The sequence below is a fragment of the Podarcis filfolensis genome (assembly GCF_964270895.1).
Source record: "Podarcis filfolensis genome assembly, chromosome: 17".
Classification (NCBI taxonomy): domain Eukaryota; kingdom Metazoa; phylum Chordata; class Lepidosauria; order Squamata; family Lacertidae; genus Podarcis; species Podarcis filfolensis.
In genome coordinates this window covers 5,513,691-5,527,722 of record NC_139621.1, presented here as the reverse complement: position 1 = coordinate 5,527,722, position 14,032 = coordinate 5,513,691, and the positions used below count along the sequence as shown (strand labels likewise).

Here is a 14,032-nt window from a genome sequence, read left to right as displayed (position 1 = left end):
TGCCCTTCTCCCTCTGGGCTCATTTCATCTTGAGAGTCAGGGCACTCTCTCTCCAAGAAAGCCTGTACCTGGAGGCTGCTGGAGGTCTTAAAGACCCCCCTCTCTGAGCTACATTCCCCATCCCTGCTAAAGAGAGAATATCAGGAGCAGCAGGCCAATAGTTGCCCACTGCAATGTTATCACGTGGGGTGGGGTGGGGTACTATGGTTGAAGTCCCAGAAAGAAGGAGCTGCTGTGAATTGTGAAGGCACAACAGCCACTGGGCTCCCCTGGTTTCCCCCCTGCCTGGGTCTTAAGTACATCAAATTCTGAGCTGCTGCTGCTCCTGCTGCTTTGGGTCTCCTCACTCTGTGCTGAGCTGCATCTCACGCATGCCCACTTGCCTGTCTGCCTCGCTCCCAGCTGGTTATCCGAGCGACCAGACGCAAAGAGGCTGGGATGCAGAGGACAGAATTGCAGCTGAACTCTTCTTTTTATGGACAGCATCCCTATGCTCCCAGTACGTTTCCGAGCACAATTCAAAGTGTGGGTGTTGACCTTAAAGCCCTAAACGGCCTGTATACCTGAAGAAGTGTCTCCACCCCCATCGTTCTGCCTGTACACTGAGGTCCAGCGTTGAGGGCCTTCTGGCAGTTCCCTCACTGCGAGAAGCAAAGCTACAGGGAACCAGGCAGAGGGCCTTCTCAGTGGTGGCACACACCCTGTGGAACGCCCTCCCATCAGATGTCAAAGAGATAAACAACTACCTGACATTTAGAAGACATCTGAAGGCAGCCCTGTTCAGGGAAGTTTTTAATGTGTGACATTTTAATGTATTTTAATCTTTGTTGGAAGCCGCCCAGAGTGGCTGGGGAAACCCAGCCAGATGGGCGGGGTACAAATAAATTATTGTTTTTATTATTACTATTACTATTATGCTGTGATGCCTCTTCCCCTCCCACCCTGCACCGCACTAAGAAATTGCCCCCTTCCCCTGCTTAGATGCCCAGCTCTCCCAAGGCTCTACCCACCCCTGATGAGGAGGTCACTGTGCCCTCCAACTGATGCCCAATTTTGAAGGGTTCCAAGATCCCTGGAAGTGTGTGTCTTCTGACCTTTAACTGCAGAAGTGCATTAGGGTTAGGGGTCTCCATGGAGTTAGTTATGGTGTTTCCTGTTTCCACTGGATAGCAGCTATTTGGGTGGCAGCCTTCGAAGCTGGATGAGGAGAGAACCTTGTTCTTCCCACATCGTGGTCCCGGCACTCAGAGCAGCAGTTTTCGAGCTTAGAAATTGCGATCTGTATGCAACTCTGACCTTTCCTTCTGGGTTGGATGGTTGTGGGCTCGCACTGGTGTGAGAGAGGGGGGAGTATTAACTCTGTCCATGCTCAGTGGCACCCTTTTTTATGCTGTTGCATTGGCCTGTTCAGGGCTGGGTTCTGGCACGGAAAATGGGTTGTGGGGCTAAGCCTTGCTGAAGCCTGCCTCCAGCCCTGATTTCCCTTGCGCCTCCCTCCCTCTCCCCCAACAGTTGAAGGACCTCAAGAGGCAGCTCCACCTGGAACGGAAGCGAGCGGACAAACTCCAGGAGCGGCTCCAGGAGATCTTGACCAATAGCAAGAGCCGGACAGGTGAGAGGGGGCTCCTAGGAAGAGGAAGGCACTTCCCCTCCCCTCTAGAGAATGTTGTGCTCAGAAGTGGGAGGATTGCCCTGTGTTTCTGTACCTGGAACATATGCACCTGGTGGATCAGCTGTGAAGAGTACAGGTGTTTTCAAATAGCTATATTTTCCTTGTGAAGTGCTGGGTAGGAAAGGGGTCAATTAACCACTGCCCCACCACTGCCTGTGTCTATCTACAAGAAGGGTGGAGGTATTCCCTGCTGAGGGCCACATGTTGGTGGCAGGTGGTGCCAGAGGCAAAAGTAGAGGGGCAACAAATGGAAATGTTGCCTTTGTACAGTGGGCTGCTTTCTGCATGCGCTTAGCACACCCCTCTCTCTCCTTCCTCTAGGCAAGCAAAAGGCATCATCAGCATTCTTTGTGGGGGGGAAACAGGATGCAAAGCAAGGGGGGAGTGAGGGGTGTGGCTTGGGGAGACTGCCGAGGGCCAGATAGTAAAGTCTGGAGGGCCACATTTGAGCCTCAGACTTCCCACCCTGATTTACAAGCATGTGTTCTTTTCAATCGGCAGGCTGCAAGCTGTTCTAAACAGCTTTTAATGCTGTGTTTTATACTGCTGTAACCTGCTGTGTGACTTTCTGGTAAAATAATAGTATGTAGTGATTGGTGGCTTGTACCAAGTAGAAAACAGTGTGACAAGTTGCCCCGTGGGCGAGTTGGGAAGTAGCTTTTCCTTTTCAACTGTCCTTCTCTAGGGGCTCCTTCACACAAAACTCTTCTAACAGGCCCATATTTCATACCCACTAAGATGATATTTGGAGCTGGGTGCACTTTGCCCTAAAAAGAATAATGAGAATCTTGCTCCAATGAAACCTAACTTTGTGTCTAAGAGAAAGCTGTTTTTTCCAAGCTATATAAGTCATGCACTTTAAGTTGATTTCCCAGTGTTTGCTATTTTGCATAATTCTGGTTTCATTACATGTAGAGTGGAGCAGAGAGCTGTGAGTAGGGCCACTTAGGGTTGCCTGCTGACCAATAGAAATTTTATTATTCTGCCACCCCTCCCTGGCTTTTCAGCTTGACCAGCTGTTGCTCACACTTCCTTTGAGTCTGCATGTGGAACTATAAGGACTAGAAACCTGCTTTAAAGCAAAAACAAAGCAAAAACTGATATTCTCGCAGACAAGCTGAATTTTGCACCTTATACTGAATAGGGTTTCCTTCCCCCACCCCACAGTTCCTCTAGAATCATAGCATATATATTTAGCCCCAACTATAATGTTAGCAGCACATAACATGCCTGTGTCTTCAACCTCATGTTAGATGCACCCCGGGGAGGGGAGGCTGTGATGACTCATTGTTGTGAGATAATGGAAGGTTTAAAAATGGTGAATGGTAGGCATTTAAAATATTACAGTTTTTAGCAGGTAAAGCGTTTGCGTCTTCAGCCATTAGATACTGGAGAACTTTCCAGACTTGACTCTTGAGACTCAACTCAAGATATGGACTGGGGTGGCTTAGAGTCACCTCTGAATGGTAGAGCCATGATGGATGGAGGCACTGGATACTTACCAGGCCTGCTTGAGACGTCACCTCTCCCCCCGCAGTGCTGAACGAAGTCCGCTTGAATTCTGTGTTTGGAATAAATGAAGCATTTGGAGGAAATGCATTTCCAGAAAATTTATTAAGAACTTGCTCAGGCAGCAGCTTTCAAAGCTCCTGGCTCAGCGTTGCTGTGAACACGGGTAGCATTCCTAATGGGAAAAACAGCCCCTTCTTCCATCCCCGGACACCGCTGCAGTAGGAGGCCAGCTGCCCAGCTGGTGCTGTGGTCAGTCGGACACCTGGCTGTGTCAGCTGCGTGGCCCAGGGAGGGTAGAAGGAACTGTGCCAAGGTAGAGTTGACCTGCAGGTGCGTAAGCATGAAAACAGATGATCTCTTAAATGAGCCATCTGGTTGAGGTTTCAGAGAGAGAGAGAGGATAATGGGGAAGAGAGAATGTGGGTGTCAGATTTGTGTCTGGCAGTCCTGCACCACGATTGCATATGTTTGTGTGTGTAGGAGTGTTGCTGCTGGGGCAGAGCTGGGTTGTGTGAGGTCACAGTCAGAGCAAACTGCTCTCCGTGGAGGAAACAGGTGACATCTATGAGGACTGCAAGCGAAAAGGAAGGTAACGGAGGTGGGGAGAGGAAGTCGAAAGGCTGATTCTTTAGAGTATCAACAGGAAACTGGAAGACATTGTCAGGACACAGTAGGAAGAAGAGAACTGTTTGAAAAATGTTCCCTTTTCTACGGGAAGAACTTCCCCTTGCTGCAGATGAAACACATCAGAGTTTTTAATCGGCGAAGTGAAAGTACAGGGAACCTTGGGAGGAAGTGATCATGTCCTCTTGGGTTTCATTATACACAGGCAAGGGGAAGCTGAGTGTCATCTTCTCCTTTGGCAATCATTTGTAGCTGAGTAAGATCGTCTTCCATGAACACGGTCTTAATGGTGTGTCCGTAAGTGACTATGGAGGCCAATTCTGGATCCACACGTCCTTCCACAGTTGGGACATAGGTTTCCAGGCGGGAGTTGATCACGGTGTGGATTTGCCAAGTGTGCCTTCCTCTTAGCACGTTTCTCCCTTTTGTCCTAAGAATCTCAAACTTAGGACAAAGTCCATGACACCTTTGGTAAAGACTTTTCTCCAATTGGAGCACTTGCAGACCAGTGTTTCCCAGTTGTCGGTGTTTGTGCTACATTTTTAAGGGCTTGGACTCACGGGACCTTCCCACTCTACAATTCTATGATTCTATGCAAGTAAGACTTTCTCAGTGTCTTCTGTCTTGGTTTATGTTAAGGGCTTATTGAGAAGGCCTGTGGCTCAGTCGTAGAGCATCTGCTTTGCATGCAAAAGGTCCCAGATTCAGTCCCTCGCATCTCCAGGTAGGGCTGGGAGAGAACCCTGTCTGAAGACCTGGATTGCCCTTGCCTGTCAGTGTAGACCAGTGGGTCTGACCCAATATAAAGCAGCTTCCTCCATTTCTGTATTTCAAGGACCAGATGAGTAGCTCTGGTTGACCCAAGCTTTTAGGGCTGCTGAATTTCTGCCATCTTCCAGTGCACAAAAGAGTTCCATGTAGGAATTTAATCACGTGAAAGTGAAAGTGGCCCATGGCCTTAATTTGGAGACTAGAACTCCTAGCCTTGCCCTGCAGACACCATCTTGCAAGCGAAGGCTGTCTCTTTCACAAGTTCAGTCATTGCCCATCAGCACGGCAGGGGGTGATCCTGGCTTCACCTGGTCTGCAGTTATAAAATAAATAACATAATCTGCACAAAGTGTTTTCAAGCACTCAGAAAGGTGTCCCATCAACTGCTACAGTCAAGTTCTAGAAACCAGATCTCTTGACTTCTCTTGACTAAACACTGCTCACTTGCTAAAGGACAAAAGCACAGTAAACTTCCAACCTGCCCAGTCTCCTCCTGGGACCACCCACTAGGATCCATTCCTCTCCCAGGAGCACCACCTTGTCCCTTGATGCTGCACCATTTTGCGTTTCTTGGGCCACAAGCACAAGATTTCACCCTTGCACCCGGCAATCATTTGCATGCGCTTAGAAAATCTTTCCTCCAACCATAGGCATGCGTTCGATGGGTCGCAAGTGCAGCCCTTTCTCTGCTCTCTGGCTTTGAGGACAGCAGAGCAGTCAAAAGGTATTTAAAGGAGCAGTTCCTCCATGTTTGAAAGCGATTTTCCTGATTGTGTCCTGCTTCTCTGCCTCCAAGTATGGTTGGGCAAAGGGATTGTCAGCTGTTGCTGCTAGTGCAACCTGCAGAGAACTCTCTCTCTCTCTCTCTCCCTCCCTCCCTCTCTTTAAAGGAGGCCTTGAAGTGAGCGCCATTCCTTCCTTGGTCCCCAAGAGGCACTGTCATTTGGCCCCTGGCAAATTGCTTGGGAGGGATGCCTTTTATCTCCCTGCTTTGATCTAATGCACCCTGGAGTGTGAAGGGACTTTCATTGCCTTCTGAATTCCTCCGTTTTGTGCGTGTTGTGTGTGTGCGCACACACACGCTCGCGTCTGTTTTTTCCAGAGCAGCCTGCACAAAAGAGTCCTTCTCCCTCCACAGGGCTTTCTCCCAGCATGGAGTTCTGTTGAAAAGCCATCGTCTGCGTAATAATCCCCTCTTCTCTCTCCCTCCTAACAAAGAGCCAGTGACCTCCAACTCAGCTTGCTCCTTTAAAAGAAAGAAAGCTGAGCTAAAGAGGAAGAGAGTCACAGGCGGGGGATTGAAAGGCATCAGTTGGTCCCAGGGGAGGTTAGCGCTTGAGTTAACAGGTGGGTTTGAAAGGCGCTGGAGGCCACTTGCAGCAGGGAGTTCAGGAGGTGCCTATAGTCAGCAGTTCCCAGCACTGAATGGGTCTCTTGTTTTCACCACCGGATTAAAAATTAACCAGCCGGGCTGGGCAGCTGCAGCACTTGCTTGTAGGATTTCTCACTTCCTACACACCCAGCACTCTCCCTCTGCAAAGCTCTCCGGCAGGCAGCACAAATGGCTAGAAATGCCATTTCTGGGCTTGTGGAACAGTCTGGGAACACCAGGTGCTTGGAGTTTAGTGGAGCAAAGTGGAGAAAGGACCTGATAGATCATTTGGATAGGAGTTCCTCATGAGGCCCCATGCAAGAGCATACCTATTACAAGCTTATGTGTCTGTGTTTCAAAAAAATAAATAAATGCCTCTTTTTGCTCTTTCTTTAATTGAGGCATGGCAGATAAACGGCGACTGTCTGCTTGCCATGTTGCTTCCAGGTTCCGACTCTGTTCCTGCCCTCTATTTCCCTACTCCCCCACTTTTTATAACTAACCACAGTTTTTGAGAATTTTTATTTAGGGAGATGTGGCACTCTAGCCTGACCCAAGAAACGGAATCCAGCTGGAACTGGGCAGGGGTTGGGATTGTGCATATGTAAACAGTTCTTGGTTCTCAGTGGCTGGGATGAGGGGTGAGGGAGCAGGGTCCATATTTAGCCTTTGGGTGTCCTGGAATACAAAATTTTACTTCCGCCCATAAAAATGAACAGCGTCCATATTACCCCTGTTTGGGGAATGGCCTCTGCTCGATTGCAGAGTGTACGCCTTGCAAGCAGCCAGTAGCCCAGGTTCAGTCCCTAGCGCTCAAACAGCCCATCTAGGCTTAAAGTGCTTCACTTAGGTTATCTCAGCGATGCTTACAGCTGCCCTGTACGGGGCATTCTGATCCCTTGTGTTTCCCATGGCTGGTGGGGGGCTGAAGCTGCAGCAGATGTGGCTCTCCTTTAACTACTAAACTCATGGCAGAGGTGGGAGTTGTATCAGTGTCTTCATATCTCCACGCAATGGGGGGGGGAATTGGGTCTGCTGCTCAGCTTCTCTCTACATTTCCTCTGCTGTCTTTCTAGAGTAGGAATTTGTGCTCTTTTAGTTCTTTTTGGTTTCTTCCAAAGGATACTGTCCATTTTAGCTGTCCCGTGGTGTGGGGATGTGGGAGTGCCTGATATCCTAACTTTTTAATCTATAGGGTTTATGGCAAGCTGGTTTATGGCAAAACAACCACAATAACATAAAACACAGTTGGTTAAGACACATTTGTTGTATAGTCGTTTAGTTGTGTCCAACTCTTTGTGACCCCACTGACCAGAGCACGCCAGGCACTCCTGTCTTCCACTGTTTCCCGCAGTTTGATCAAACTCATGCTGGTAGCTTTGAGAACACTGTCCAACCATCTCGTCCTCTGTCGTCCCCTTCTCCTTGTGCCCTCCATCTTTCCCAACATCAGGGTCTTTTCCAGGAAGTGTTCTCTTCTCATGAGGTGGCCAAAGTCTTGGAGCCTCAGCTTCAGGATCTGTCCTTCCAGTGAGCACTCAGGGCTGATTTCCTTAAGAATGGATAGTTTTGATCTTCTTGCAGTTCATGGGACTCTCAAGAGTCTCCTCCAGCACCATAATTCAAAAGCATCAATTCTTCGTCGATCAGCCTTCTTTATGGTCCAGCCACATAAAGACACATAAGACGTTGCAAACCACAAGCAAAAGCAAAATCCAGCAACATTATGCATCATAACAAGCCCAAATTTTCCCTGTAAAAACTACGTTTCTGCTTGTCGATTAAAGCCTTGTGAGTGTCCTCTGGACAGGAGTTTCGTAACCTCCGCACACTGTTCAGAAGGCTGTGCTTTGTGTAGTTACCCATCCCACTTCAGATGGCAAAGCAGAGCCTCTGAGGGTGACTCAAGGGCCCAGATAGCGTCTTATGCAAGACTCCTAGAGCTGGAAAATGCCTGGCAGGTCTTCTCATGCAACTCCCTGCTCAGTGCGGGATCTGCAACTGCAGCATCCCTGACAGATGATTGTCCGGCCTCTGCTGAAGCACCTGCAAGGAAGGAGAGCTCTCGAGGCAGACTGTCCCACTGTCAAACATCAACCCTCAAGGTACCAGTGATCTTCAGCCTTGTAGTCCAGCATCTTCTGCTATTTTTATTTAAATACAAAAATAAGGTCACACACCATGTAGATTGTTTCAAGTAATATAATCTGGATGTTAGCAAGACATTAGTGACAGTGGCCAGATTCTTTTTAACTTCAAAATTTGTGTGTTTTTTTTTAAAAAATCACTTTAGTCATTAATTCACCGCAGTCTTTAATTCATAGCAGTCTTGCAGTTGTTTCATTGACAAGCTCCTGCTTTCGCTCCCCTCTTTGAAAATCGTATCAAATGATTTGCCAAAGGGGGTCATCCCACATTACGATAAATTTGTATTCACTGTCAAATGATGCAATCCTGGTAGATGAGACCCTTGGGATACCAGCCAAGCCCAGGTAGGAGGACTGAGACAGGAGACCGGGGAAGAAAGGAAAAACAGCCCCTGGATCCCCATTGAGCCGATGGTTTGGGAACCCCTCTGGTCTTGGATACTGGTTCCCCTTCCAGAGGCTTCTCTGCAGTCAGCTTTGCTAAAACGCATTTTAAAAAACAAAACAAAAGAAGCCAGCTCTGTTGTTTAGGGGGTCTGGTGAATGCACCAGATGGTCTGTACTGGAAGCTGCATTCTGCAATCTGCTGTGTAAAAAGTGTCCCTTGTCTTTCGTGTGTGTGTGTGTGTGTGTGTGTGTGTGTGTGTGTGTTTTGTGTTGGGGGTGTGTGTACTCAAGCAGATTTATATCCTGCCCTTTCTCTAATGAATTCAGGGTGGAGTACGCAGTTCCCCACCCCCATTTTTATATAATCACAGTTGCCATGTGAGGTAGGTGAGACTGAGAAATAATAACCTACGGTAATCCAGTGAGTTTTGTGCCCAAGCAAGAATGGTAATAGCAAAGTTTTGTTTATTAGACCAAGGGTGGGCTAAATCTTGACCCACTAATGGATTAGTGGGCATTTTTTGCTGGGATTCTGAGCGAATGCTTGACTAGCTAGAGCTTGATCTGATCCATTAAGGTACTACTTTATCCTCTTCTGCAGCAAGAATACAGACTCAGGATCACTTCATACATGTGAGTTACACTTTAGCTGTGTTAGAGATCTTGAGTATGTACTCTTGATGTGTACATTATAAAAAGCACTGGTAGACTGTGGGCCTTCTGTTTTTTTATTCTATTTTTAAAAAGATAGACCACACAAGACTAGTTGGTTCATTCCTGTACATCAGCTCTCAGCACTTGGGCTTTGCAGTGTATTTCAGCACTTCGGACAGCTCCTTGGTCCTATCCCTTAGAATAGAGATGGGGAACTTGGAGCCCTCCAGGTGTTGTTGGATCCCAGCTCCCATCACCCCCAACCAGCATGACCAATGCTCAACATCTGGAGGGCCGCAGGTTTCTCTTCCTGGCCTTAAGAGAAGAAAATGCAATAATAATACCAATGCTAGTAGTAATAAGGTAAAGGTACCCCTGACCATTAGGTCCAGTCACGGATGACTCTGGGGTTGTGCGCTCATCTCGCTCGATAGGCCGAGGGAGCTGGCGTTTGTCCACAGACAACTTCCAGGTCATGTGACCAGCATGACTTAAGCCGCTTCTGGAGAACCAGAGCAGCGCATGGAAACGCCATTTACCTTCCCACCGGAGGGGTACCTATTTATCTACTTGCATTTGATGTGCTTTCGAACTGCTAGGTTGGCAGGAGCAGGGGCTGAGCAATGGGAGCTCCCCTCGTCGTGGGGATTCGAACCACCGACCTTCCGATCAGCAAGTCCTAGGCTCTGTGGTTTAACCCACAGGGCCACCCGTGTCCCAGCTAGTAGTAGTAGTAGTAGAAGTAACTGTTGTGATGTATAAGAGCCCCACAGGAAGCGTTCAGGAATCAAGCTGGATTTTCAGTTTGGGTTTATTCAGTTGCTGTCTTTCAGCATCGTAAAACAAGCTGTGTGGGTACATTCAAGATACACAGCACACAGGTGGAATTACGTTCAGAGAGATGCCATCACCTCTTCACACCCCTACCAACTAACTGAAGTGGGAAATCAACCATGCCTCTTTATACTAGCTGGATCAGTTAGGCAACGCCCCTTGTCTCGTGATGCTTAGTCATCACATGCTGCTGTGTCAGCATTCCCAATTAGCACAGTGTTTAACTCCTTGATCCCCACAACACTTCAGCAGTAACAATATCTTGGACTTCTGCTATGTGTATCCTGAGCAGAAATAAAATATAGGGTACCTTTGGCAGGAAGGATTCCAAATGAGGCTGCTGGTACATTGCAGCATAAGCTTTCATGAATGTGAGCAGACAGAGCACAGAAGCTTGAAGTTGGGGATTCAACACGAGCAAACCACTTCAGACTGCCAGGAATCTCCCATGTGACAAACACCTTGGGCTGATGTGCGAACACCATGCTCCCAATACATTAACCATGGTTGGGGAAGTGGGCTTTGGGGTGGGTTCTCTCAAATCCCCCTGCTGGCCTTTTGCATGAGTCAGAGTTACATTGACACCAACCTTTACAACGGCCAGTGTTTTGTTTTAACCAGCTTATGGGTCCTGGTTAAGATGCATAGCATTAGCCATTCTATAAGTATTAACTGAGAGTAAAAGCCAGTAGAGAGAAGTCAAATTTGTACGGGGGGTAAAGGCATTGGTCTATGGGAGTCTGGGATCCAGCAGCCTGCTCCTGATCCCTAATCTGTGGTTAATGGATTCTGAATGCTTGCCTCCACTGGGAACCTTGTGTGTTCCTGATTATGTAAACAAGATTGGTTCTGTCTAGCTCCTAGGGGCCACTTGGGAGTTCTGCAAAAGCAGGGAGGTGGTTTCTCCTAAGGAAAGAAGTTGGTGTTGTTTTGGGGGGAGATGTGAGAACAGTGAGATCAGTTTAGGACAAGATTCAGCCGCAGAGCAGTGCGGGGGTTAGAACTTACATCCAAACACTCAGGTAAATCCTGCTTTGGGCGGACAGTCTCTGACACCATCTTTTTTCAAAATACTCCTTGGGATATGCTAGGAAATAGCACCTTCTGGGAAATCAGATCCCCCAGGGAGCTAAACTAACCACTCAGCTGGTTATTTGCAGCCAGGTGCTTTCAGAGATTTGAGGGTGGAGAGGGAGTGAGAGAAGAGCCTGAATCTGTGTTTAATATGAACTGGAGCTTGTTCATGCCAGGCCCGTTTGAGGAGCAGATACCAGCCCGTGATGTGCAACGGACATTACCTAGGCTATGGTATATGCGTCTGTGTACTTTCTGACTGTTGAAAGTATTGTCTCTGAGCATGTAGAGAGTGTTCTTCCTGTGCCAAGGAGGTGCCCCCAGTTAGCACCTACACATCTGAGGGTTACAGGACAGGGCAATGGGGAGCGGTTGTGGCTTTCTAGCTGCTTTGGACCCCAGAACTGCCACCCTTATTTGAGTTTCTAACATTGTGCTCTGCCCTCCAGGAATCGAGGATCTTGTCTTGGCGGATATCAGCTCGCCCAGCAGGGCACAGACAGGAGACAGCAGCAGCATCTCGTCCTTCAGCTACCGTGAAATCATGAAAGAGGGATCTGGGGCCGGCAGCAACAAGGTGAGGCATGAATAGGTGTCAAGAGGTTTGGCTGTAGGTGCCAAGGACGCCAGAGCTCTTGAAGGGGTGAGGTCTCTAATTTCTCTTCCTGCACCTGTAGATGAGAGCAGACACCTGGAGCTTGCCTTTCAAAAGCAGTGCCTTTCCTCAGATTTGAGGAAGGGCCATAGCTCAGTGGTAGATCATTTGCTTTATAAGCGGAAGGTCCCAGGTTCAGTCCCTGGCATTTCTAGGTAGGGTTTGGAAAGATGCCAGCCTGAGATCCTGGAGAGCAGCTGCCAGTCAGTGTAGACAGTACTGAGCTAGATGAACCCAAAGCAGCTTCCTATGTTCCAGACTTTCACTCCTGGGTTGTTGGTAGTTTTCCTATGGTGCCATTTTAGGGATGGTGCTGCAGGAGTCCCTGTCCCCATGCAACTGGTCTTGCAGACAGCACAAGAACTCCTTAGGATCGCCTCTATTTCTGGCCAGCTCATTGATTCTACCCAGGGGGTGATTGTTTATAACTGGTGGTGTTGGGGGATGAGTGTTCAGGCCCCTGGGCTCTCACTTGTGGGGTGCCTCAGGGTTCCGTCCTCTCCCCCATGCTTTTTAACATCTACATGAAGCCGCTGGGAGAGATCATCAGGGGGTTTGGGCTGGGTGTCCAATATGTGGATGATACCCAGCTCTACCTCTCTTTTAAATCAGAACCAGTGAAGGCGGTGAAGGTCCTGTGTGAGTGCCTGGAGGCGGTTGGAGGATGGATGGTGGCTAACAGATTGAGGTTGAATCCTGACAAGACAGAAGTACTGTTTTGGGGGGACAGGGGACGGGCTGGTGTGGGGGACTCCCTGGTCCTGAATGGGGTGACTGTGCCCTCCCACCAGATGTCAAGGCAATAAGCAACTATTTTACTTTTAAAAGACAACTGAAGGCGGCCCTGTTTAGGGAAGTTTTTAATGTTCGATGCTGCATTGTTTTTAATATTCGGTTGGAAGCTGCCCAGAGTGGCTGGGGAAACCCAGCCAGATGGGCAGGGTATAAATAATAATATATTATTATTATTATTATTATTATTATTATTATTATTATTATTACTGATCAACTTGATCTATGATCTATGTATTAGCTGCACAAACCAAAGGAATCCTTTTGTTGTTGTTTTTAAAGGTTGCCTGTGTGTGTGTGTGTGTGGTTGTTTGACCTGCCTTTGAAGTTGCCACAACAAAGACTCTTAAAATAAACTGGGTTTGTTCTTCCCCACCCCTGCAATATAATCTTGAACATATCCAAGGGAAACTCTCACCCACCCACTGGCTTCTTTTCTCCCAAAGTCTTGCCTGAAGATTGGAGAAAATGGGTTTCTGTAAGAAGAAGAAACAGCCAATCAGTTCTTTATTGGAAAATTGGCCAGGGTGTCAGGCATGAGGTTCCTCGTCCTACGCTATAGGACAATGGATATTCTGTGGGTGCCTAGCAGCTAGATTGGTAGCTTGGGGCCTGCATCCCTATAATTGTTACTCAATTTTTTACATGCAGTTTTGATGTTAAAGTTAATTAGTGAGACACCTTTGAGCACTTTGCAAAATGAGAGAGAAATGTTTAAAATTACTTTGGGGGCGGAGGGTGATGGATGCAGTGAAAGACTCTGCTTTGGCTGCCAGCCTGCCTGCCAACCCCCTTCTCCACTTGCAGTCCACCACAGGCAGCCCGCAGTCACAGTCGCAACCCCCTCGGCCAGCTGACCTGTCGGATGAGGAGATCTCCGAGCTCTTCCAGCGCCTGGCAGAAGTTCAGCAGGAGAAATGGCTGCTGGAGGAAAAGGTATGGTAACCTTTGCAGGCCCGGTTTTGGAATGGCAGAATAGGCTCTTGCATGGCACTTTACGATAGGTACATACTGGCTCTCCCTCAGTATGGCTGGCGAAGCCGGATGTCTGTACACAGTGATACACTCCCAGCTCCTGCCAGTGACTAAGAAAGTTACCTCTCGGGAGTTTTGCCTGTGCTTGACTCTGTGGTAGGGGTGCAGAACTTTTAGCAGCCTGAGGGCGGTATTTCCCCTGGATAACTTTTTTCGGGGGGGGCATGCGAGGGATGGTGGTAAGATCAGGGGCAAAAAGTAGGTGGGTTGATGGATGTCACTATTAACCTTTGTATAAAGGTAAAGGTACCCCTGACCGTTAGGTCTAGTCATGGATGACTCTGGGGTTGCGGCGCTCATCTCACTCTGTAGACCGAGGGAGCCGACATTTGTCCGCAGACAGATTCAGAGCCAAATGCTAAATATTGTACTGAAAATCTACTTTTGCAATTGCATATTGAGATTGTAAAAAGGTAAAGGGACCCCTGACCATTAGGTCCAGTCGTGGCCGACTCTTGTTTACTGGCCGAGGGAGCCAGCGTACAGCTTCCAGGTCATGTGGC

At 48.2% G+C, this 14,032-nt stretch overlaps 1 protein-coding gene across 3 annotated transcripts in view; it reads left to right on the top strand.

Annotated features, from left to right (window-relative positions):
• GRIPAP1 (GRIP1 associated protein 1) overlaps positions 1 to 14,032 on the top strand; it is a 241,335-nt gene that overhangs the window by 34,057 nt on the left and 193,246 nt on the right. For all 3 annotated transcript variants that reach the window (XM_083593147.1, XM_083593146.1, XM_083593145.1), the window contains 3 exons: positions 1,513 to 1,612; positions 11,497 to 11,624; positions 13,302 to 13,430. In XM_083593147.1, coding sequence (XP_083449273.1) covers positions 1,513 to 1,612; positions 11,497 to 11,624; positions 13,302 to 13,430 — 357 coding nt within the window. The remainder of the gene's footprint in view (positions 1 to 1,512; positions 1,613 to 11,496; positions 11,625 to 13,301; positions 13,431 to 14,032) is intronic.